General features: G+C 44.1%; 1 protein-coding gene across 2 annotated transcripts; it reads left to right on the top strand.

Moving 5' to 3' along the window:
- The first annotated feature begins 10,174 nt into the window (after positions 1–10,174).
- Positions 10,175–25,124, top strand: NEMP2 (nuclear envelope integral membrane protein 2). 2 transcript variants are annotated; one of them, XM_075511415.1, is made up of 9 exons: positions 10,175–10,365; positions 12,891–13,006; positions 14,602–14,830; positions 15,003–15,075; positions 16,097–16,190; positions 16,900–17,014; positions 17,750–17,975; positions 20,236–20,412; positions 22,574–25,124. In XM_075511415.1, the coding sequence occupies exons 1-9, from the start codon at positions 10,242–10,244 to the stop codon at positions 22,797–22,799; spliced, it is 1,380 nt and encodes a 459-aa protein (XP_075367530.1). In that variant the 5' UTR covers positions 10,175–10,241; the 3' UTR covers positions 22,800–25,124. The 2 variants fall into 2 exon arrangements, with proteins under 2 accessions (XP_075367530.1, XP_075367531.1); XM_075511416.1 differs by lacking the exon at positions 22,574–25,124 and adding an exon at positions 22,191–22,564.
- Positions 25,125–25,723: the final 599 nt, after the last annotated feature.

Below are 25,723 nucleotides of genomic sequence, written 5' to 3'. Positions count from 1 at the left end.
CAGAAGAGGAATTATTTCAGCCTGGAACTGAAGATTTCCTTTCCTGCAGATGCCAGTACAGGACAGAGGAGGAATGCTGCCTTTGCACTGGAAAGAGCACGGTGTACTGCAGCATCAGGGAGCAAGAAACTCTGTCCAGAGAACCTCTGCTTCTGAGGAGCACCGAGCAATGCATGGTGAGGTTTGCGCTGGCTACCTGTTAGCCATCCTGAAAATGAATACTACTAAATGAATAACAGCATGGTATCTATAATACCATTGCTCTGCATCAAAATCACCAAAACAATTTATGTTATCTCATCAGTATTTCTCACGAGGGAGGAAATTCTATTTATGAGTGCTCAGAACAAGAGCGGCAGCGGCTGGCGCAGATGCCTGCTGAAAGCTGGTCCCAGCTGCAGCACAACCGTGGAAACCCTGAGTGGTGGGGGCATCTCAGCACTGGCCTCCCTTTCTGAGCATCCTAACCGCACCGTAGCCATTTAGGTAAGCCTTCAAAGCTTAATTATCCTTCAAATAAAGGGAGTGCAGCGAGCCTACGTGCGTTCCACCCTTCAGCTGGAAGGGGCCGAGGAACGCTCTTAGCCATTGCTCCTGTGCAGTCTCCCCGTTGCTATTTCCCCTGGCTGCTAGTTTCTACATACAGTAGGTAACCCCTTTGCAACCTTCCGATTGCCACTATTCTTCTTCAAAGGTTTGAAGCCTCGATTTTCAGTGGACATAGCAATGGTCTCTCTCAAGGCTGCGGTGCTGTGACTCGCAGCAAAAGAAACTAGCATAACACCCGGCTTGAACGCACAGCTAGGAAGTAAAACCAACAACGGGAAACATTTACAGAGCAATATATGCCTACATAACATTGGCCAATGATTTTGAGCATTGCAAGTTTTGGTCGCTTAGAGATGCTTTAAAAGTGCCTGATTCTCAAAAGTGGCTGTACCCTGTCTTTCTCCAAAATTAACATTCTTCTAAAGGCGTCCCACGGCCACGCCAGATCAATTCAGAGAGCAAGGGCATCTTGGGCGGGAAGATGCTGTTGCCGATGGCGGGCAGGGTGGACGGGAAGGGCAGGAGCAGAGCTGTGCCACTGGCGGCAGTGACCCGCCTGCGAGGAGAATGTTTCTGAGCCTCTCCCGGCCCGATGCCAGCGGGCACTGCTTTTTCTCCGCCTTTGAACACAACCATGGATGTGTTTATTCCTGTCCTTTCTGCATCCGCGTACCTGGAAAAGCCAGGATCTTCTCTCCCTACACAAGGGCTATAGAGACGTAGATACGAACAAATTAAGAAACGGACAAGCGTTAGCTGTGTGATATTAGCCTGCTGAGGTTTTTTGGGCATCCAAGCTGCCGAAGCCACATCTGCCTGGCTCAGACATCATTCGAATGTTTGCAGAGCTACTAGACACCTTGAGCAACAGCGATGAGGCTCAAGTGTTTCATGAGTATTTCCAGGTATGTCCAAGTTGTTTCTGACCTCCTTAGACTGCAGTCTGTTTGGCTTATGGAGCTGGCAGGATCCCCTGGTGTGTTTGGTACTTGTAACTTCTTTGAAGCAGGGAATGGTGTTTGCCAGCTTACCAGTTCTGCAGCGCGTCTCCGCACCGAGGAAACTTGCTCGGAGCTAGGAGCTGCCAAAGGTCTGAATGAGCTGGCAAATAACACCTGCCTATGGACACTTTCCTTTGGAAAAACAGTTCTGGGAATTCAGACTTGAGGTTTCATGACACAGAAGAAAAGCTGATGCTTCCAGACCATGCTGCTTTTGAGATTAAAAGCTTAAAAAGTTTTTTTCAGGAGTGAAAGAAAATGTCCAAGTCAGACAGTTAACTTCAACCCTTTGACATCAAAATGGACAGACATATAAAATATCCCTTCGCTTTAACACCTGCATTATACAACTGGAAAGGCTAGAAGAGCACTGTGCAGTCAAAAAACCTGGCATCTCATGGAGTTTTGGCTTTCAAACTGGAGTCACTCTTCTGCCTCCATCTCTCGTGCACTTTCTGCAGTAAACATATACTTAGTTCAGCAGGCCTAATCCTGAGGTGGGACTGTCCAGGCACCAGTGCCTCAGAGGAGCACGGTACTGATGCCACAACCTTTAGCAGATTTGTAACCAGACTGAACGTGGCTCCACACGTCGACGAAACGGGAGTACGATAGAAGGTTGGTCAGGAGTAGATGGTAGGAACCACAGGGACCAGCCCAGCATCTACCCTGACTTTCAGAAGTGATCTCAATCCACGGGTGCTGTGGGAAATGACACAGTACTGTGAAACAGGCTGTCTCCCTGCACAGCGTACATGTCCTTCCCCAGTCTCAACTAGCCAAGAAGAAATTACAGCTCTCGCTAACAGCTTGCCCTGCTAACGGCACGGACAGGGCTCTCCTGGCATTTTACGCTGCCGAGATGTGCCCCACAGCCAGGGGCAGCAGGATTTTCGCACGGGCTGGGCAGCAGCCTCGGCATCAGAGGGACCCCGCCGACTCCAGCAGAAGCAGAACAGGAGGGAGCAGACAGCGAGGTGCAATGCTGTAAAGCCCCAGGACAAGTCACATTGCAAGGGCATTTGGCAAGCACCTCTGTTGCATTTGGCACCGGATCAGAAAACTAAACCCTGCTCGTACTTTGAAGGGAACGCCTCTCTCCTCACCTCACCACCCCATGTCTTTAAGTTATTCTTTCTTATCTTAGAATAGATGCCGAGCTGGAAACACTCATTTTGTGAGGAGGATGCAGTGGGGAAAAGTATTACTTTATGCTTGTTTTGTTCTTCAACTCTCCTGAAGCTTCTCTGGTCACTGCCAGAGACAGGAGCCCAGGCTTGTTCAACCTTTCATCTGAGTCAGTATAGCAAGCCTTCACCTTCGCTTTCCAGCTGGCATGAAAGGGGAAAAGAAAAAAAGCATTTGTACTCTGCTGCAGTCACCGTCACGAAAATCCTTTTGTTGTCAGCAAGAGCTAATACAAATGCCAGGAAAAGGCTGAAATGACTGCAGCGGGGAATATTTGTAAAGACCTATTTGGGGCACATCCTGCATTCCTCAGGTGCCTGCAGGAGCGGCTGTGACTAGCAAGGGCAAAATGACTGTACATCCTGGCTCTCCCTACCTAAACGTTCACACAGGCACCAAGTATCTCTTGCTTATCAGTATTTTACAAAAGATAGCCCTTTAAGCAAATTACCTTGTTTTAGGGAAAGGCACTGGAAAGCTGCCTACGTACAATGGAAATGTACAATGTCCATGTACAATGGAAATCCATTAATCAAGCAAAGCTACTGGCGTATCTCTGCCTAATCATTCAATAGCACTTATTTCTTAGTCTCTCCCATGTTTACATTTAGATAGGACAAATGAGCAGTCAAAAAATTCTGAGTTGATAAGGAAGAAAAAGTCATTAAGCAGCCTGTCTGGAGATGCATGGAAACTTTACAACGAAGGAGCACTGCATCTGAAAGCAGGAAAAGCAGAAATTTAAAAATGCCAGGCGTGCTGGGAAGGGAGGGGGTGCATGCCAAGCTGGCATACGTTGCTGGTAACAGGAATTGCACACCAGTGGATTTCACGTGGGCGTGGAGTGAAGGGGTACAGCGGTGCATGGGTGAGCAATGCCAGACTGCAAAAAAAAAAGTGTCAGCAACCCAGACCGGACAGGCTCTGGGAGAAAGCAAGGAGAAGTTTCAGGTAGTTTGGAAGTGCTTGGCTACGGGTGTGCTAACAGCCGCCAGCCTGAGCCGGACCAGCCAGAGCACGCGCGTAGCAGAAAGCAGGATGCGGCAAGACACCCAAAAGCTTCACAGCGGAACGGCAGCAGAGAGCCACAGGCTACCTTTGTGTTGCACCCCAGAGCTGTGAGAGGGACCGTCCTTCCCGGGCCTTCACGCCGGCGGGCGGCTTAGGCTGCCCTGTCTTTCTCACCGCTTACTTGGTTAAAGCCCGCGACAACCATTTCAAACACGAGCAGGGCTGGCCCTGCCACGGCACCGGGGCTCTCCTCGGCACCGTGCCGGGCAATGTCCGCACCCTGCGGGGCTAAGGCAGCAGGTCCCTTGAATTCCCCTGTCCTCCTTACCTTCGTTAAGGCAGGCTACCACCTCTCTTTAAAGATTCTGGGGACCATTTTCTCACGTGAAGCCTCACAAGAAGGTTTCCACAAAACAACTGGCTATTAACAAATAACTCAAGCTCAGAGCGTCAACATAAAGGACTAGGTTTTGAGCCAGTTTAACCCCGTTACTGGCTTGTGGACAGGCCCGGTTTGGAAGAGGTGCTTACCAAACACGCACCTGGCTGATCAAAAGTCCTTGATCTTCCCCAACTGGTGTAATGGCACACCAGCAACTGCAATGGCATTCATGCAAAAGTGTGATTACAAAGTAATTGGAAGACATTATCACAATCTTCTTAATACAAAACAGCATCCCTTGACCTAAAAGAGCTTGACAGGCTCCTCTGACAACACAGAGATTAATCATGAAGGTAGTTGAGCACATCAGGGCTAAAATTTCATTTCAAGAACCATCGTAAAGAGAATAATTCTTTTCACATTTGTTTAACACTGCTAGCAATTCATTTTTCCAAGAGTGCTTTGTCAAATCCCAAAACAATTACTGGAGGCTACTGTATAAATGTAGTAACAAGCAACAATAGCTAATATGAAGGTAAAGCTGAAAGCACAAGACAGACACACATGCACTTGTCCATAAACAAGACATTGTTCCCATGGCCTCTTTACAAAGTAAGAGCCTCCTGTGGCTTCTCGTAGCAGACACAGGGGCTGACTTTATCTATTAGCTCTCTTTCCTTCCCAGGCTCTCCACATTTGTTTTTTAAATCAAATATGGAATGATGTTTTAAAGTCCTCTGTTTCTCCACAGGAGGGATGCAGCAAGACAACTGGTCCTGCAAGCTGATGACCTGCCTGTCTCTCAGGGGTGAGAGCGGTTCAGCTGCCAGTGAAGTCCTGGGTACGTGTCTGAGACCTATCCGTCGGGATGCCAACGTTAGTGGTAGGGCTTGGCTTTTGTGATGTGGTTATTTGCCAACTAAAGACTGTGCTAGGATCACCAATCTATTTACCACAGACCATCCGTAACTGAAAGAAAGTAATAGATTTTGGCAACTACTAAGCTGAGCCACGTATAAACTAGTGGCCTAAGAGCCAAAAATGCTAATTTCTGAGCCAGCACGTACAACCACACGCAATTTTCCAGCATCTCCATCCACCAGCCTGGTTTGCCCTTCACACATCTTCTCAGAGGGAATGTCCTTCCCCGCCACACTGGCATAGATACGGGCTCGCTCACAGCAGTACCCCCATCTGCCTGTCCTATATCCAGCAAAAGCCTCTCATAGGAGAATACATTTTATTCTAGGATTTTATTAGTAAGCAAATAACCATCCATAAATGTGCTTTTTCTTTTCGCTGTACTAGATGTTATTAAAGAGTACCGGCTCTTTTCACATTGTGTGCTCTACCGAGGAGCCTCCTCACAATTTTGGGACCTTTCCTCAAGGATAAATCCATGTAAGGTACTAGTGCTTGCACAGCACCGCAGCGCAATCTCACAGCTGCTCTTAGGCTGCATCAATGCTCCTTTAGATAAGTAACAAGATCCCTTATGCTTAAAAGTGGGGGTTAAGAGGCCCTTGAAAAATTAAGTCTATAACATATTAATCAGAGCAAATTTAACATAATAAATAAGAGCTCATGGTCAAAAAAAAAAAAAATACTGCCTCTCTATTGCAGATTCAAAGCGGAGGAATCCAGTCAGATTTGTATCACTGCTTCCTTGCTATATAAATAGCTGCAATTGGCATGCTAAAAATAAACCAGATAAATATTTAAGGCCCACTGCTACTTAACTTACTGTTGTGCTTGCTTGCTTACTTACTTACTGCTTACTGTTGTGTAAATCAGGAATAAATCAAGGAGATCGATGAATTTACACCAGAATACTTTGCTGAAGTCGGAGGGAGGGACTGTGTTTCCAGCAATTGCAGACAAGTCCTCCCACGGACACTTTACCATCAGCTGACTGAGCTTTCCTTCCTCCTGACCTACAGGTCCCTTTTGATAGCAATGGGAAAACAAGCATAGGGTTAAATGCCAAGAAAGCTGTGTAAATCGGAGGCCGTACAAGAAGGAAAAAGCTGCTTTACTCAGAGGGGTTTATCTAAAAACATTCAGATTGCACCCATCTCAGACACGCCTGGCCCCCACCAGTGATACAATGGGAAAACATGTGTTAGGGCACAGAGATTTTTCAAAAGCACAGACAGCTAGAATAAGCGTCTTGCACTTAGATTAAATAGACAAAGGTTTAAGAAAAAACAGCATAATGAAAAAATATGGTCCTTTTGCCTAATCCATAAGACAGGACACAGGTAACCTTTAAAAAAATCCTTTCTCTTGTTAATTTTTAAGCCTGGCCTGAACAAGGACTACAAAAGGTATCTACTACCTAGAGCAGTTTAGGAGAAAGAAATATTCCTAGTAGAGCAGTATCTAGCTCAGTATCTATATATGTCAAATAAAATAGCAATTACCATAAAACTACTGTAAAAATAAGTAGCTATACTTCTCTTTTGTAGATCATTTTTCTTCCCCCAAAATAACTCAGTATTTTGCCCGTGAAATACTTCAGACTAATGCACTCCTGAAAAAACATTTGGAGATGAACAAAATAGTCTCAAGTGGCTCTTCTGTCTAATTTTAACTCTAAGAGACCATTTTACATCAAATAAAAAGACAACATAATGTACCTGATAATAAATCACATTATTTGCGAGGGCACTTACGGAACACAAGTTATTTGTATTACTGGAATAAACATTCAACAGAATCCACCACAACATGTGAAACTATTTAAAGGGAAATACAGTAGTTCTCCATCCTGAATAAACCAAGGCAAAAAAACCCCAACCCAAACTGCGCTTAAGCATGTATAGGTATTGTGTTATTCTGATTACACAGGAAAACTAAAGACACAAAGGCTGCCTGTTTTGTTATTTTTTTCTTGCTTTTCCAGGAAACCAAATATTAAGTACCTGGCTTACAAACCTCCTCCAGCAGTTGATCCCACTTCCTTTGACGTTCACCTCCTACGAATGACACAATCCAACGCCCACGTGCCAGCTCTAAGAAAGCAAGAATGCCATGGCTTCAACAAACCCCCATCCACTTGGGGCTGGCCAAAGAAAGATAAAACACCCTGTAACTCTGCAAACAAATTATACCCACTGCTGACGCAAGGAGAGGGAAGGGAGAGCAAAGGGGGGGGGGAACTTGAGTAAATCAGAGGAAGCATCCTTAGTCATCCAGAGTATGTGTTGAGATTTTAACAGCACACCTGGAAATTAAAAGCCTGTGTTAGCTCTGGTTAGAAAGTAAACAGTAGGCTACAACTAGGTAACGAGCATCACCTTGCAGGGTGGGAACTAGCACCCCGAGTGCCTTGCACCCAGCTTGGGCTTGCAGATGCTGCGGGGGAGAGGAGCAATCTCCCCACTGCACTAGGGCCCAAGGCAGGCGAGGCTTTGAGGAGCACAGAGGACGTCCCCATCAGCGCCTTGCACAGCTGTAGCCTATTTCTATGGCTGCACAGGCCAAATAAATCGTCAGCAGTGAGTAGCTGGGGTCTTTGTGGAGGAAAAAGGATTCGGCAGCACAAAGAGGATTTGGTATTACATCTAACATTGCAGTCAGCTTTTAAGCAGCTAGGCAAGGGCATTGCAGATGATATTAAGAAGCGCTTCAGGGGCCAGAGCGTATTGGGTGGCATAACCTAGAGGTCCAGAAGCCTGAGAGGAAAGCGCACGCTGGGGATGTGGTCTGCACTGCTCACCTGCTGCCTTCCCAATTACTAAAGTGGCAATTTGTCAAAAGCGTGGAGCTTGAGAGCCCTGCGTCTGCATCCTGGGAATGTGACCCATTCCCAGTACCGCCAGCGTCGCTGCCTGCTGCAGCCAGGTCTTCCCCCAAGCACTCCCAGCCAAAAGCTGGTCTCACTCGACTCTCCCCAGCTTACGAGACCTGGGAAGGGCAGAGCTTCTACAAGCTGAGCTGCACCCATAAGCGACCTCCCCCTTCACCCCCATTTTGAATTACATTTGTGAGCAAACAGTTAAAAATACCACCTTTAAGCTCAGAACCCAAGCTTTGGCCTAAGCAACACCACCATTTAGGAAGTCAAACAAACAAATGGGAAGCAAGGAAAATGCCGCATAATTACTCAGAGCCACCCTGGAAGGAGGGCTGTAGTGGAAGCACCGAGTCTCTTTTATTAAGGATTTCTTACTGTGGTAGAACACTGCCTAATAGCTGCTGTATCCTGCTTGAGCGAGTACATTCTCCTTGGAAATCAAGCAAAGGTTTCTAATCGTTTTTGACAGAGTGCGGTCCCCTAAAGCTACATTTTCTGTCTGATTCATGCTGACTGACTGTAACCCCATGACAGTTATTGAAAGTTAATTAGCGGTGAAGTGCAAAGAGCTCTAGGAATGAAAATACAAGTGAGAACTGAATGTGGAGTGTCTCCTTTCCCAGAAAAAATACTGTCAAGAAGGTTAACGTAACCGAAAAAATATTGCAAATTGAAAATGTGAAAGGGATTCCTCTAATAACTTGGCTATGATTGTCCCTTGCCGTTTAGACACGCGACCGAGAGGTAGCCTATTTCTAAGGGTTTATTAGGGAAGCAGGTGAGCAAAAAATCCAGCATTTCTTCCTTTGCCACATTTGGTAGAGAAAGTGCCTGAAAAGTTATATAAAGACAACACCCAAATTACATAAAGACAAATAAAGATATAAATCAATCACTGCTTCCTTTGGAGACTGAAGTTTGTCAGATGTTGTGCACGCTATCAAATCCCAACTATTTTTGCCCTTATTCTCCACTTCCTCAGTACTTGCAAGTTACATGTGAGCCCAGCCAGCACCGAGCGGGCGTAGGAGGCGAGGCGAGGCGAGCCGCAGCCCCGCACCGCCCACTCCCCGCAGATGTAAGCGCCGAGACAAGGTGCGAGGCAGTGGGCAGCCCCCTTCAGGTGTTAAAAAAGCCCATCCTGGCACCCTCGGGAATTGGATTCAGCCCTAAACAATCAAAAATAAACCCAAAAGCGATCGTCATGCAGAGAAACAGCGTAGTTTTAAGAACAAGGAAGGGAACGCATTTTAGCAAAGCAAGTGGTTTGGAAAGGCCAAATGTAGGGCTCGGTACAAAAATAGACGTTGGTGATGCCAGAATGCCTTGGCAAAATTGTGTTTATTGATTTTCATAGAATAGGAGAAAAGCTCCAGCCCCTTCCGCCCCTGACTGCTGACTGTGACTCACAAGCAATCTAAAACGACTGCAATGAGCAAGCGGGGACTGGGCTGAGTTGGACCTTGCCCGTGTCTTCACAGCGCTGCCGGGGGAACTGTGCCTCCTGCTCCAGGCTCTTCTTGTGGCTGCCTAGGAAATACAGAAAAGCTGTGGACGTTCCCCTCCATCAAAGCATCCAATAACACTTCATTCAGGGAGTTCCTCCGAGTGGGCAGAGGCTCCGATCGGCATGTCGTTCAGCGGCTGGCTCGGCCACCGCCAGCTGCAGGGCCTGGTGGCCTGGCTCGGCCTTACCCGCGGGCTGGGTGGGGAAGGGGGCACGGGGAACAGGGTGCCTACAGGGGCGAATATTCGCCCTCCTCTCTTCAGCTGGGCTGGCTGCCTTGGTTGAGGTTTGGGAAGCGTCGCAAGCCGCTCACATGAGCCTTTGTTCGAGGACCAGTTTGTACCCTGACTGGTAAGTCCAGTTAACAGTTTTGGGACCACAATCCAAGGAAACGCTTGTGCTGAGCTGTTACACTCATAGGATTTGTCTTTTTCTGTCCAAGCACACACTCTTAACTCCACCGCAGCCCTAACGCACAAGAGAAGCAAGAGGTAGGCTGTACCACGCCAGAAGAGGTGCCTCCCCGCCGTCAGCGGCGCCGAGGGGCCGCGTCTGCCCCCGGACAGGCCGCTGCCCGAGGCCGGGGCTCCTGCCTGCTCCCCGCACAAGCGCTTGGGATAAACCGCGGCGAAGCCCCTGCCCCGGGCCGGTCGCCCCGAGCCGCCCCGGCCCGCCGCCAGCCGAGCGCGGCCCTGCGGGGGGAGAAGGGCGCCGGGGAGCGCAGGGCCGCACCGCCCCTTCCCCGCGCCGGGGCCCGCCCTCGCCGCGACCGTTAGGGGCGAGGCCGGAGCCGGCGGCCGCCACATGAGTCCGGCGCGGCCGCCCCGCCGCTGCCAGCGCCCCCGGGCCCGGCCGGGGCCGGGGCTGGGGCTGCTCCTCCTGGCGCTGTCCGGGGCGGCCGGGGGCAGCGGGGAGGTGCCGTCAGCAGGTACTGGCCTTCCCCTCCCGCCCCCGAGGGGCCTGCGCGGGGCCGGGGGAGCTCCGCCGCCGCCGGCGGGGCAGAGCAGGGCGCGGGCGGGGCGGCGGTGGTGGTGGTCGTCTTGAGGGGTCCGTTTCCGCTGCCCGGGAGGCCACAGGCCGGCGGGCAGTCTCCTCGCTCCCAGCGTCCTTGAGAAGAGGGAGCAGGGGGACAGGCTCTCCTCCCCCCGGTTTCCCTCGGTCTCCAACGGCCCCGGTACAGCGCGACCCGGTGCCTCCTGCTCCTGCCCAAAATGGCGCTGCCCTACGGAAAGGCCGGGGCCGCCGCCTCCCCGCCCACCTCCGTCCCTGCCCGCTTCGGCCGAGAGCTGAAGTCCTGTCAGGGTGTCCCTGAGGCGCTTTGCTGGTTCCTCCCGCTTGTCCCAGTTCGGTTTCCACAAGAATGCCCTGCGCGGTACCTTGTGGGACAGGCAGGCGCGGGCGCTGGGGACCGGCCTGGGAGAAGTTCCGTGAACACAGCAGCGCCAGGTGCACGGAGAACAAGGGCCTCGCTCGTCCCTTTCCGCGGCAGAGGTTGGAAGGCTGGGTACCACTGGCATGGGAAACCGACCTGGAGCGCGCGTTACTCCCTCTGGCTTTCTCATTAGCTTGGTTCAGGAGGATTGAGCGCAGAACAGATCAGTTGCTAACGAGGGCAGTGAAAACCCTAAAGGTTATTCTCAGTTGTAGTAGTGATGCGTACCTCAAGAAACCGCTTCGCCCCTTGCCCTTCCCGAGTCTTGGGCATCCTCTGGATTCTGCAGCAGATGCCGATTCTCTCCACTGCTCACAATCTCAAAACTTGAGAGTCCTCATGGTAGCTACAGTCCTCCTCGATCTCACAATTACTTGTTCAGGAGCATCTTTCCTTTTGGAATGTGATTGTTTCACTCTATGAAGCTTATGTCATGTTTGAAGCCAATTATTTTTCTCAAGAAAATGCCTTAAAATTAAGGGGTGTAAGAAAGTACTTTCTAGCATTGTATATGGAGGACGTTACTTTTCACGCGGGTGGATAGTTTATCCGTAGTGGCAGAAAATCCTAACGCACCCTGCAGGGAAGGTGTGGGTGCTCTCAGCTGCCTTTTGGTCCTGCTAGGGTATTGCCATTTCCTATCACTGGGTCATAGCCCTGGGTGGTGCCGACACAGCGCTTTTTAGAGACAAATGAATCCTTTTGCAGCTTCCTCTGATGACCTTTCTGGAAGTGCCTGTCAAGAGGTGCAGCCAGCCCTTGTCTGAAGGGTTGTGCTCCCTCCCACTGGATTTGCCATCTATGAAAATTAATCAGGTGGTTATTTTTTCCCAATAAAAATGCCCAAATTTTAAGTTTAAACCAATTTACTTTAGCAGCATCATCTGTGGACACTTTAATTCGGGAATGACTTAACTTATGTAAGAACATCCACACACAGGTATTTTTCATTGGCTTAATTAAATTAGTTAAAAAATAATTTAGCCCAAGTTCAGCTTGCTTACAGAGACAGGGCAGGTTTTTACCTGCAAACAGTACCTCCTTGTCCAGATTGAGACTCTTTTGCATATATTCATTTTGCTGTTCTGAGTGTATGACAATGTTTTAGCAGTTATTATTGAGCTTGGCTTAGACCTACATTTTCTATTCAGTGAGCCAGATGATTCCCTCTGTTCAGATCTGTAATTATTTCCTTTATTCTTCTCTTTAATTACGTTTGTAGAACACGGCGGTAATGCACTGTAGGGTATATTTTACACATGTATATAGATCGGAATGTATATTATTCTTCAAAGTTTGCTCCATAAATCTTTTAGGTGCATTTCTGCTGAAAAGTGCAATCTAATTCCGAAGCTCATAGGGGGTCACTAACATTTCAGGAGTTAGACTAATTAGCATCCCTAACTAAATGACTTATGGCAAGCTGTCAGTGCAGTTGCCTTATTACATGTCATGGCTGGACTATGTCGGGAAAATTTGTTTTAAAGAGAAGAGTTGTGTTATTTAACACTAGAAAGGTTTCTGAGGGAGAGGAGTATGATTTCTGCGATCAGCAGGCATGTCATGTGCTAAATGACTATTTTAATATGTAAGCCTGTTTACCTGCTCAGACTCCCACGGCTGCATTCACCATTGGTATAAGCATCGACTCCAGTGGAGTTACACCCACTTGTGCCAGCAGTGAATTTGGCCTAGAGGCCCTATTCCAGTGCCATCAAAACACTGATACCGAAGCCAAGCTTTTATGGATTACATTTTTTAAAAATATCACCTGAGAGTATTATTTTTGTTTTCTAAAGGTGCTGCAGTTTACTCTGGAGCCTAAGTGACTTATTAGAAGTCTAATTTGAATTTTCATCTAAATCATATTGAACACGCTACCCTCTAGCATACTTTCTGTTTGATTACCTGCAAATTTCTTGCGATTCCTTCAGCATATATGACAATGAAATGGAGGAAAATCATACATTTGTATTTGAGACATGCTTAAAATTAACTTTTCTGCCCTCCCCCTCCCCCAGGTAGAAACTGTAGCTTTTTGCAGGAAACGGATGTCATCCAGAAACGGGATGAAAACTGTTACTGCTATGTGCAAAACAGAACCATGCACTTACAGTACATTTGGTCGACTCTTCAGGTAAGAGGCTGTTTTGGGGGTCATTCAGATACGTAGTACATTTCATGTGAACTTTTGCCAGCAAAGTGTATGATCAGTTAGCAAGATCAAAGCAGTATCTCTGTGTAATTAGTACTTGGAATGGTGTATAGGTAGGATCATTATAAAAATGCAGCATTGTGATCCTCCGCTTGGGATGCAGTGAGGTTTGTTGTCTCTTCATTAGAGGGATGTCAGCTAGGCTTATAGTATGATGCCACACAAACATAACTTAGTGTTGCATATTATTTTGTTGCACACCTTTTCTACTGATGGACTGCTGTTAACCTCTGCAACAAATGTTTCTGCTTATCACCAAACACCTTTATAAAACTCTTAAATTTGAGGATAAAATGCAGTTCTGTGACTCGCTCGTAGCATACGAGGCCACAGTATAGGAAACAAAGGTGTATTACATCATTGTGACTAATGAAAACAGCAGTAGCAGTGCATTTCTGTTTTTCTGAGTAACAGAGGGTCATCTTACAAGAAACGTGTTTAGAGATTAGCTCGAAACAATATAAAAATCTCTTAACAGTGGAAGCAATAATAGGTAAAGGAACAAGCTGACTGTCTGTGTGGTTCCTTTATTTTTCCTGGGAAGTATGTCTCCGGACAAGGGAAGGAAACAGTTTCACTTCATCTCTGTTGGAGGAATTTGCTCTTGGATATAAAGAAGTGGAACATCTCTTTGTCTGTTCCCAGGACTATTTTCCTCAGGAACATGCTGCAGATGTTTCTATGAATGGTAGCAGATTTAAGGTGGTGAAACTCTCCAGCAGTTGTACAAGCTTTCCTGGAGTAAACGTTTAAAAGCGGGAAGTTCAGATTTTTCCCACAACAAATTACTTGCTGACGTGTTGTCTCTTCTCCCAGTAGAAGCCTGTTTTATTACCTATTGCATCACTTTTTTGTAGATGGGTCTTTGTTGTCTAATAGGCCCTGATCAAGAGCTCACAATGAATCACAATCTTAAGGAAGATTATCCCATTTCAGAAGATCAACAAGATCTTTTACCAGTTTGGTGGGGGAGGGTGCTAGGAACTAGCAAAAAACCCCTAAATACCCAACAGGAACGGGCTTATATTTAAATTTCTAGTTATGATATCTTTCATTTTTCTTATCTCTCTTCTGTCCATAACATGAAGATTGCATTATTAACTACAAGAAAAGCAAGTCCAATTTCTTATGGTTCGGGAGGGGAATGGGGAAGCGTATGAATATCCACAAAAGAAACTGGTCAGTCAAATATTCCTGGTTTTGTTAGAAATTCATGTGTGGGCAAGTGTCACGGTAAAACCAAACCCACCGAGCTTTTGGATGGATTGAAGCCCCTCCATAGAACTTTGCTGACGTTGAGTTTCCTGAATCACCTTGTAAGGCCTAAACAATTAATCTTTGCATATTATTAATAACCAATATTAAACAACTAAGAATTGCACTAGCATTTTATTCTCGATCTCTCTATACTGATTTTCATTATCACATGTATGGCTTATATGCTATATAGTTCAGAAAAACAAAAAAAGCCAGTGATTCTGAGCTACTTCTCTGTGTATTCTGTTGTTTGTTTTCAGGTAAAAGTTAACAGCAGAGAAATGTTCAGGTTTGAGCCTATTTCAGAAAAAAGCAACTGTCGTAATTCAGAAACTGTTTTTGAGTTTGCTGCATGTGCTGTTCAAATCTTCTGGAAACCAGAGACATCGACAGAAACTTTCATAAGCATAAAACAATATGGAGAGGATATTTGTTTCAAAATACAGCCCTTCAAAACCGAACCATACACTGTGAGTGTGGAACGAGAAAGTAAGTAAAAAGTTTTCAGTTTAGACTACAGATAAATTGGTATTGCCAGTGTTACTGAATGTACCATGTCTTCTGTAAGAAGCTTGGGACTTTTCTGTTGATATTTTATGCAATCAACATTTCAGATTGAATTAGTCTAAAGTCCATTTCTATTTTTTTCCCCTTTTTTTAGTGCTAGATGGAAAACTCTTGTTTTTGTTTGTAGCTGGAATTTTTCTGTTCCATTTTGCAAACAGCCTGAGCAGGTGAGTACTAGCTGCTGGTTTTTTACTTTCTTTCCCAAAGCCTGTGCATCTTTGGTCTGTTTTCTGAGCTAAAGAGGCAGTTCTTTGGGAAAGTGAAATAAGGAAACTGAACATATATTTAAAACTTCTTCATACCATTTGTGTTTGGACAGATTGTGACAAATCTTGGAGTGCTGCATTCTGTTAATCACTTAGCTGTGGTAGGGTTCTTGTATCCAAGCTTCCCGCACTGGGCAACACTAAGACAATCCTCAGCGAGCAAATGTGTGGATTCAGAAAAATTCTCTCTCCCTTTTGTAGACCAGTGAGGTTAGCTGAATGCTAAATAATGCTGCACATATTATAAATGATGCCTTCCTGCAGCAAGAAATGCTTAGGATAAAGTCATCTGGGGCCTCATCCGCCTCCACCTTTGTGCCAACCTTTCCCCATTGTTCTTTTGGTGCACGTTTTGCATAGCATGTAAGGAAGGATACTTACTGTAATAGCAACACGTGTCCCAGGACTTCAAAGCAAAATGAGTCACAAATTAATTTTCAGGAGGCACCTCTAAAGCAAGCAGAGCAGCAATAGGTTTTATAGAGTTAACTCTGAATTAAAAAGTCAGACTTTATAAATGCATAAGCTTAGGAAAAAGAACAACTTGTGGGTTTGTGGAGGTTTTTTTACATTTTAAATTAAAAAAATAAAACTTTTCTTGCGGTACAGAACCATATCGGTACATAGAAGAAAATGAAATTACTAGAACCTAGGTGGTCAATGAAATCAGAAATAGTGTGAGCTTTAAAAAAACCAACACAATCTCCTAGCCTGTAACAACTCCAGTGACCTTAAGTATCTGTTGGGAATTTTTCCTTACACGGATTTAATATCTAAACTGGGCCTGTTAACCATGTAACTACAACTCTAACTTACAGCTGTGTTAAGTTCTTATTAAGATCACTGCTGTTTTTACAAATGTTGGCATCTTAACCAATTACAAATTATACTTCTCACTGTATTCTCTCTTGTTCTCTTACAGGAGTACCAAGTTCTTTTACGTTTCTGGAATAATACTGGGTGTTCTTGCTCTGCTAGTCTTTGTCCTGTTGACACTTAAAAGGTTTATTCCAAGGGTAAATCTACATTTATAAAACAAAATAATAATAATAATCAGCATCATAATATAGGAAGTGAAGAGTACAGAGCCAGATTCTGATCTTGCTCTGGTTTTGTGGCCAGGTAACTCCGCTGAAATGACTGCAGGATTGCTTGCGTCAAGTCAATATAATTAGGTCAGAATCAAGTTCTAGTTAGCTTGCTCCTGAGTTTAAAGTAAACAGGAGATTGTTGATGTACAATAAGAGTTTATTCTGAAACATAAATTATTTTTACTGGACTGGAGCTAAGCTTACCTTTGAATCTATGAATCAATCTAAATCAAAATGTAGTTTTAGGGGCAACTGGGACAGATTCTCTTCCGTTCACCAGAGACAATTCATTGCAAGGCAGATGTGAATTTTTCCTTTACTTTTACAAAGCCCGTGCATTCCCACAATATTGCTGAGATATGTTAATTGGAAATACACTGCAGTAGGCTTATACCGTGACACTGGGACATGATACACAAATACAGAGATGAGGTTGCTCCACTTAGAATTGATACTGTTTAGTTGTAGCATGCAGAGCACTGTACAGTGGAAGTCTAACACAGATCATAAGCAGGGTAGGTCTACCAAATATCACATTTGGTTTTGCCTGAGAGTTGCCTTGCACACAATGGTCCTGATTCTGACTTGAAATTTTTTATTTTTTAATTTTTTAAAAAATTTTTTTAATTTCCAGCACAGTACCTTCTGGATCTTAATGAGTGGCTGCTGGATGTCCTCCCTTTATTTTATTTACTGCTTCAAAGAGAACATGCAGTGGTTGTGGTCTGAACACAGAAACTACGTGTTGGGTAAGAAAATTATCAAAAAATGCACTGCAGATTTTGGATTAATTTAGTGGTTAGATGAATACCTGCCCATAAAAAAAAAAAAAAATCAAGTGACTCATTTATGGAGTACTTTTTTCTCCTAAGCCATAGTGGTGGTCTTGGTAGTGTTAGGTTTACCGTTGGACTTGATGATCTTAAAGGTCTTTTCCAACCTATACGATTCTGTGATAGATCCTGGAATATTCCAAAGGTTCCTAATCCACTCAAATGAGGATTTACTCACATTGTCTCATTAAATAAGGAGTTTGATATAGTGGGCCAGTAGCAGCTTTAAGAGCAGATTTTGCCTGTATTATTTGTTCATTGATTTGCCATTACGTACTTGCCCTGTAAGAGCAAAAGGGCAGCTATGCTGGTTTGTATTTTGCTGGATCTGGGAACTGGATGCATAAGTTGCTAACTGGACGCGGCTGCAGGGCCCGACAGATCTATTGATGTGGTACCTGCCTCGACATTCTTGCATGGAGAGAATTCATGTGCAGCTCATAGTGTTAGTTAAAGGCTGTTCACCTCGTGAACTCTCTGCACGCTTTTGAAATATGAAGTGCATACAACATAATGCAGGTACCTGTAAGACAACACAAGAAACAGCAGGCTATACTTCACAGAAGTTGCAAGCTTTGTGAACCAAACTAATGACGTTTATATGGCTAGTTTGCATCTTTTTCTCCATGTCCTTCTTTTCTGTTTCTACAGGGTATTTTCTGGCTGTTGGAATTATCAGCTTTGCCACTTGCTATCAGCACGGACCGCTTACCTCTGAACGGAGCATAACCTTGTTCACGTGGACGCTACAATTAACAGCCTTTGTCTTGATTTATTGTGGTGTCACTGTACCTCAAGTTGCGTATGCAGTAATAGCAGTCAGCCTCTGTTCAAAAGGCCTGTGTTACCCCCTTGGTGCTGCTTGTCACATAGGCAGGTTTGTATGTATTTGTGCATGTCCAAGTCCCTGTATCACCAGGAAATACTGGAGGCTGATAATGAAAAAACCCTTACACTTCAATAATGATTTACGAATTTCTAATACGAGTTTGTATTTTTACCAGATGTAAAGCTGCAACAGAAAAGGTTTAAGTCCCCAAGACACGGGAATTTAATTATTTCCCATTTGGCAGTTTTAAGCATGAGTTTTGTTCTATGGAGAATGGAGAAATGTGACTGTGCTCTTAAGTACAAATGTAGCACCTTCTAGTCTGCAGCATATGGTAACCAAAACATTTCTGTTTGGTTGATTGATTAGACTGCAGCAATACTGCCTTGGTTTCATCTGTAGTGAGAGAATCTGCAGGTAACTTGTACTGAATCTTACAGGATAAAACAGTGTACTATCACCTAGGAAGCAGATGTTAAAAAGTGATAGTCCTTGTACGTTAGCGTAGAGTTCAGAGACTAAAAACCTGTGTCCACAAAAATTTTTTGATTGTTTCCATTGATTTTAGTTTTCCAGGGTTATTATCCTAGAAGTACATGTCTATCTCTTAATTCATGGAAACAATCTGTTATCACTGTGGAGACATTCCCCTGTATTCCCAGAGCCCCATTTATATTGTGGCAGTTGGAATGGGAACTGCTTGCAATATGTAGACCTTAGTTTGCTGAGTATTTTCATTAGCGATATGGGGACGTGTTTGCTCATCCTTGAATTTGAAGCATGTTTTGTCACAAATACAACACTTAAATGAAGACTCTAAAAAGTCCTGCCAATTTACATCTGTTTTTTACCTTCAGTGATTGCATCCAGATTAAGAGACTTTAATGCAGACTGTTCCTTAGCCGTGGCCTTCTGCTGAACTGCAGAGAACCAGGAAGACGCAAAGGCTAGAACTGGCATAACCGAAAGAATAAAAAACAAATAATTTCTTTTTTTAGTCTTCTACACATCGTTTAGTTTTGAAGAACATACTGCTTTGCTCTGGTGCTCTTTTTAGATGTTGAAGTATGGACTGGGTTGAAGCTTTTTTATTTTAGGTAGAATTTATCATTTGTTGAAGACTGATTTTTGCCTGCAGCTGAGAAGCACCAACTGTTTCAAAACATATAGGATCAGTACTTACCTGATGTAAGCTGGTTCAGCTCACTCTGAAATCAGTAAGATTTGGCTACGAGTTCACAAAAGTCAGAACATACCTGTTTTCCCCTGAAACACTGTAGTTTGTTCTCCACATGGACCTCTCTTTGTTTTTCATGAACTGATGCCTCTATAGAGCCAAAAAGCACTGAAATACAGCTCTACAAAGTTCTTCTAGGAGAATAAGGGTTTTTTCTTCTGTTTCAAAACACTAAGCAGTAGTACCAAACTGTCAGGCTGTGATGCCAGATACACAGTCCAGAGCAGCAGATACATCAAAATACCTAAGAATCTTGCATTATTTGTTGTTAAGATCTGATCCCCCTGAACCAGCACAACCTTTACCATTTGACCCGAATAAGGGCTACAGTTTATTCTTGCTTTACAGGGAAATAAGGAGGAAAGTGAATGCTGCTGGTTGGAGCAGGTGTTTTTATACAGAGCGGAAAGTTTTATGGGCATCCAGCCCTTGCTTATCTTAACTCATCACAACATTTAAATTGAAAGCAGTCGACAGAAGGGAACAGAACATGGCACACTTTCTAATTGATACCTAATTATATTATACATTGCTACGCAGCAGCTAAAAAAACATCAGATTGTAAACATTTTGGCCTCAGACTACTCAGTTTTGTAATTTAAAGCAAGATTTAAGAGAAGCGATCTAGTAAACAACATGAACAACTCATAACAGACTTAAGGCATTGCTTATCTTCGAAGTTACATATGCAGACTGGGTTTTGATTCAGCCCATGTCTCTGCACAGACACATTTTGCATATTGCACCTAAAAATGGCTGAGCAAGCAGCCATCTATTTAATTCTATGAGATTTTAGTCCGTGCATACACAATAAGGACCTGATCCAAAGCTCATTTGAAGCTCATTAGATGTCACTCTCTGGAATTCTACAACTTTGGTTAAGACCTAGGGTAAACAGGCTAGCAAACATTAGACACCTTGTCCTGAAATTTTAATGCAAGAATGCAGCTCGTCATCTGGAAAGGATAAAAGTGATTAATGTATGTTAATAGCAGGTAGTAGAGAAAAAGGACGATGATAATTATGTGCCAGAAGGCTTTAGAAATACTAATTGTTTTCATGTCATTCTAGAAAAATGAAGAACCACTTTAAATCAAAAAAGTTAGTGTTTAAATGCCTTACTGAAGAGGAGTATCGAGAACAAGGTGAAACAGAAACTATCAGAGCTCTGGAGGAGCTACGCTCATTTTGCAGGCACCCTGACTTCCCATCGTGGTTAGCTGTATCCAAACTCCAGTCCCCACACAGGTAAGAAAATCTGGCCTCTCTCAAACGGGAGACGCATTGCACAGGTACTGTTACACAGCAGACCCCAGTGCTACTTCAGACGCATTTATCTTGCATGTGGTCAGACCTAAAGGTAGCTGTATGTACTTGAGTAATTCCACTAAAGATCACAGCCACACCTCTCAAGGAGATTACTTGCTGGTGGTATTAAACCCCCTGTTTGTTCCTCTCTGACCATAGGTTACTCCGAGAGTTTGCAGATGTTCACAGCTAATTCATGGTAATGGCAGCTTTCACTAAAACGTACAGGCTTCCTACAGTGCCTCTGCAAGCTCCTACACAGTGACTCAGGTGGCTCTCTAACCAGTGAAATGCCCCTTTCTTAGAACACTACATTTTTGCACTGTGTAAAATTGGGGCAGGATGAAGATACATGCTCAAATATTACCTGCATTAAGCTCTCCAACTGCAAGCCTGTACAGCCAAGAAATCCTATTACTTGAAGTCATCAACCAATACCTAAGACTAAGAAATAGGGGGGGGGGGAATCAGTGCCTGCACCTAAGTAGTATAACAGGTAGAAGAGCTACTCCAGATACAGCTTAAGAGAAAAACTTAAGACAAATATGGATTAGGAAGGGAAGGGTCAGATAAATAAAGCCAGAAAATATTGCAGAATATAAAATTAATCATAATAGTGTATTTCTGTTGAAGCTGAAGCTTCAAGATATCGGAAGCAGAGTTTCACATATTACTCAGCCACAAAGACTTGGCCCTTGCCACAGAACCAAGTATCACAATTTCAAAGGAGCCCCAGTCAGCTTGGAATTTAATCAATAAAAAGTTAAAACTACTTTCAGAACCTTCATCTTCCTTGGATGGGCACACAGACAGCTTCTATGCCAGGTTTTATAGATTTACTGTTAAACTATCTTATTTTCTAAGATACTTGCATTCTGTAGCATGATTGAAAGATACTAAAAGTGAAAACTCACTGCAGTATTGCAAAACAAAATACTGCCAAATGCACAAAACAAACAATTGACACATGTATTTTCTAGCCATCATTTAGTTAATATAGTTCTTATAAACTGTTCACTATAAAAATACAAAAATAAAAAGGAGAACCAACAGAAGTCTGATTTAAAGTTGAGTACCCCTTCAAGCTTCCATTAGGCATCAGAAGATAGTTCAACACAAGGCAAACCTGTAAAACACAGCCAGTCCAACTCTGTTCCCCATTTAGACAGCGCTTCCAAGAAGAGCGAGGTGACAACATTCATCTCACAGAAATGTTAAGTCTAAAATGTAAATTATTGATCAGTTTACCAGAACTCCAGAATGTAGCTGCATTTCCTTTTTCTTACATTTCTCTGATGCTGTCGACACTTACCCAGGTGTCAGAACTGCCGTCTGTCTCCATACGCTTGCCAGAAGCCTCCAGCTCCATTCTATCTCTTCAATGCAGTTGTCCACTGAAAGTAAGATTTGTGGCGAATTGAAATGTAGGGACAGTGCTAAGTTCATGCTTTGTTCTGCCAGACCTCCAGTTTGGCATTTACTTGGAGCAGCTGCAGAATTCCCAGTCTGCAGTTCCAAGTTCACCAAAAGCAGGAATTCTGTGGCAAGACTTGAGCTCAGCTTGCCCAGAGTGTGCACGCAGCACCAGAGGCAAGGTGATAGCACAGCAATGCAGGAATGCGAAGTTCTCACCATTTTTCCTTTCATTAGCAATGTCAACTTACCTGCATTCTTACAGCCTTTGTCTCTAATATGCTACAGCTTTAATTTATTTTTAGAAGCTAAAGTACCATCTATCCAACTGTACAAACGCTTACTCTGGATTACCCCACGAATACTGACAAGATGTGAAAACGAAGTTAGATCTTCTTGCTTAGTCACAAGACCTTGCAGATGGCCTCCAGAAGAGCAAAAGTTACTTATATAGGAAAGACGACTGAAAAGAAGATGAGGCAGGAAAACGAATCTTCAAGGTTGTTGCCGTCCGTTGCGATTTACTCTGTTGTTCAGGACCCCCTAGCTCATGCTGCAACTTCCCCTCATCTGCACTGCCTGTGGGCGTGTCCTTACAACATCCCTGCTTAATTGGCAGCATCCCCTGCATTTACAGTATTTTTTTTCATTTCTCAGCTGATCACTTCTCCCTTTAAAAATTTGGCAGGTTTGCAGGTTTTGTTCTGGGATCTCCCCATGTCTCACCTGCAGAAACAAAGGCACATGATGAGGAATATGGCATTGGGAGCTTCTTCCTGGAAGAGCAGCTCTTCGAGACAAGGGCAGAATCTGAGCAGGATGATCCAGCCAATTCCATCCATGAAGGAGATAAGGAGGATGAAGATGAAACACATAAACAAATTTCATTTCCATATGCTACTGAGTTGCTCTGAGCTTTGGGAAATGACCAAAAAAAGGAGAGAGGGAAAACACATTCATCCTAGAAAGGAAGGATACAGACTGAGAACTCATGGTTGGTGATTTCTTGTGGTTGCTGGTGGACAAACAAGGATTTTTGAAAAAAACTGTTCCCTGTATCACTGATGTTGCCTGATTAGAGCAACAGAAGGAAACCATAGGGGCTGTTCAAGTGAAGAGGATTCTCATGCTATTAGTACTTTAACTGGGGAGGTAAACATTGCTTATTTCCAAAGCAAGTACTGGCAGCAGCCTGTCCCACCAGGATGCCTTGTTTTTCCAAGGATACTACCTCTAGAGAACAGAGAATCTGTTTTGGCCCTTTTCACTGGCAAGTCCTCTGAGCTGAGCACTAGAAGGAGGAGAAGCCATTATTAATAATGTACTTTTACTAAGTACCCTATGTGTCAAAAATTTTAATAATGCTGTTAGTGTGCTGATAGACCTTTTATTGTTTGTGAGACTTTTCAGTGCTAAAGATCAATAGAGAGTTAACACAGTTGAACGAGGTTTGTTTGCTCTTCTGGCTAGGCTTGCTGTCTGTTAGCTTCGTTTTGCCTCTCCACATTTCTTTTAAGCGCCTCTTACTCTTCAGAACCCTGCATGACTTTTCACCCTCTGCTTGTATTGTTCTGTTCTTGGTGTCTGCTCTAGTTATACTGCACTTTGTTCTTTCCACGTCTTTGTTTCTTCATATACTCTTCCTCCCTCTTTTACAGGTCCCTCTCTACTGAACCTTTCCTCAGTCCTCTGCTTCTCTACCTCTGACAACTGCAGGTGATTTAGGAGAGGATTTCCATCCCCAAATGTATTTTTACTATTGCTTTCAGTTTCACTGTCACTTTACCTCAGATGGGTACTGCCCTCCATTCCAGGCCTCTCAACAGCCCAGAAAAGGCAACAAAGGCTGAGGCTGTTTCAGCTGCTTGGAGGAACTGCTGTCAGCAGAGCCGGAGTGATGCTGTAACCATGTAATTGGGAATACAGATAACCCACATACAGCTCCACTGTCCTCAGAGTACTCAGTAGTTCGCTCATTCAATAAAAAGTGGAAAGTAATTCCTGGCAAAACAAGGAGGGAGGGATACCTGGCTCCTACCTCCCCTTCTTCGGTCCTCTCTGGGACTTAGCATAGGAGGTGTGTGGGGAGGAAAAGAAAAGAACAGGGAGAGAAATTTAGACAGATGTCTTTCAGCTTATGTATTATACAATCCTAGGCTAGGGAGTAGATCATGTCCCCTCAGTTCATCCACCTGCAGAGGTCATTTCCTTCTTTTGTTCTTTAGACTATCCCTGTATTCTTCTATCCTCACCTTCCTGTGTGCCTTTACTGTCTCCAAACTGCAGAAAACAAAAGACCGTTAATTCTGTCACTGTCTGATCTTACAAACCCACGTAGTGGGAAGCAGTTAGCTCTCCAGAAGGGCATTTCAGACCAGGATACATTTTTTTTAAAGGGGTATCTTTTCTTTGTAACATGCCCAGTGATGCAGCATGACTTCAGCAGTGCATGCACTATCGTGGTTTCTCATTGTCCATCACTGGACAAGGGCAAAAATCTGTTACCTCCAACAGTGCTAAGAAGTGCTGCCGTACCATATTCCAAGAGCTCCTCTGTATAAAACAGGACTCAAGAGTTGATGCTTGAAAGCCTTGTTTACATGGTCCTTCCTCCTTTATATTGCTTCAACTTTGCTTCATTTTAAAAGGAACTCTTCCATTTTACAGTAAAGAGACACTTAACACCCTTTTGTGCCATAAATTTATAAATACATATGCAGAATCTACAGCACGTTTAGCAGAGAGAAGTCCTGTCAAGCAGGCGATCCCAAATACACTCACTGGTAAGTCCACAACATTCAAGAATAGAACAAGTTCAGGAAGGCCACTAGCAGCAAGAGTCACCTCTAAGAGAGGCTGCTACTACCAATTCACAGTTAAATTGCCACCCACGCTCTGGAAGTCAGGCTTGGCTTGGGGGGTTCTGTCACGAGCAAGAAGCTGGAAGCATTAGCTGTTGTGGAAACGGAGGAAAGCCTCATTATCTTTGATGGTTTGGGAGAAGGATGGAAACCCCTCTGAACAATTATCTTAGTAGACTAAAGATATATTTTACCTTTGCCTGTGTTGCCATCATGAAAATGAAGTACTCAAAATTACTACAGATTAGTCAAAAAAAGGATACATTTAAGACATCTCTTCAAGTTTTTTTGCATGTTTTAAAGCACACAATTTTTTTTCAGTGTACTTTGTAGCTAGCTAAGAACTCCCATCCATGTGGTTTGAGGCCAAGGAGGAAAATCAGATTTATCCTAGCTTAAACCCACAGTTTCTCTGGATTTCCTCTCTTTACTGAGGTAGTGATGATTATCCTTCTGTAAGTACGTAATATACATTTATATACAATAGCCCAGATAATAAGATAATATTTTACCTATGCAACATGTTAAATGGAAAAGCCCCCCCAAAAATAGGCAATTACATTTTTTAGACACTGTCCCTTTTTCTGAATTGTTTAGAACAGTACCAGGGACACCTACTCCCACAAGGGAAAAAAAACCCAATCAACCTACATTTTACGTAGTTAAGAAGGCCATCATTTGCCAGGGATGGGTAAATATTATCCAGAGTAGAGCAGGCAACTAGTAAGTACATCCAAGACAGCAACCTATGAGAAAGATGACGACTACTTTAGTGGATAGCTGATACTGACCTTAAAAATCCCCCCAAGCCTGTTCTAATATGGGAAGCATTTGACAAAACCCACCAAAACTGACTGCTGTTATTTGAGCCCTTTGCCAACAGTGCGTTTACTTGCACAGTGCTCCTGTGAGATATGGAGATTACATAGGTTTACTGAAACAACTGTTAAGTACTGTCCAGTGTTCAGCCAGAAAAT

The sequence above is a fragment of the Mycteria americana genome, chromosome 9 (assembly GCF_035582795.1).
Source record: "Mycteria americana isolate JAX WOST 10 ecotype Jacksonville Zoo and Gardens chromosome 9, USCA_MyAme_1.0, whole genome shotgun sequence".
Taxonomy (NCBI): domain Eukaryota; kingdom Metazoa; phylum Chordata; class Aves; order Ciconiiformes; family Ciconiidae; genus Mycteria; species Mycteria americana.
The sequence above is the reverse complement of the archived record's forward strand: the minus strand, read 5'-3'. Positions and strand labels throughout refer to the sequence as shown.

What these genes read in the sequence shown, in the direction of transcription:
- NEMP2 (XM_075511415.1), top strand. Translation starts at nt 10,242, where the DNA reads ATGAGTCCGGCGCGGCCGCCCCGCCGCTGCCAGCGCCCCCGGGCCCGG. An exon ending in CGGGGAGGTGCCGTCAGCAG is followed by an intron (nt 10,366 to 12,890) that starts GTACTGGCCTTC and finishes CCCCTCCCCCAG; the next exon opens with GTAGAAACTGTAGCTTTTTG. An exon ending in TGTGAGTGTGGAACGAGAAA is followed by an intron (nt 14,831 to 15,002) that starts GTAAGTAAAAAG and finishes CCCTTTTTTTAG; the next exon opens with TGCTAGATGGAAAACTCTTG.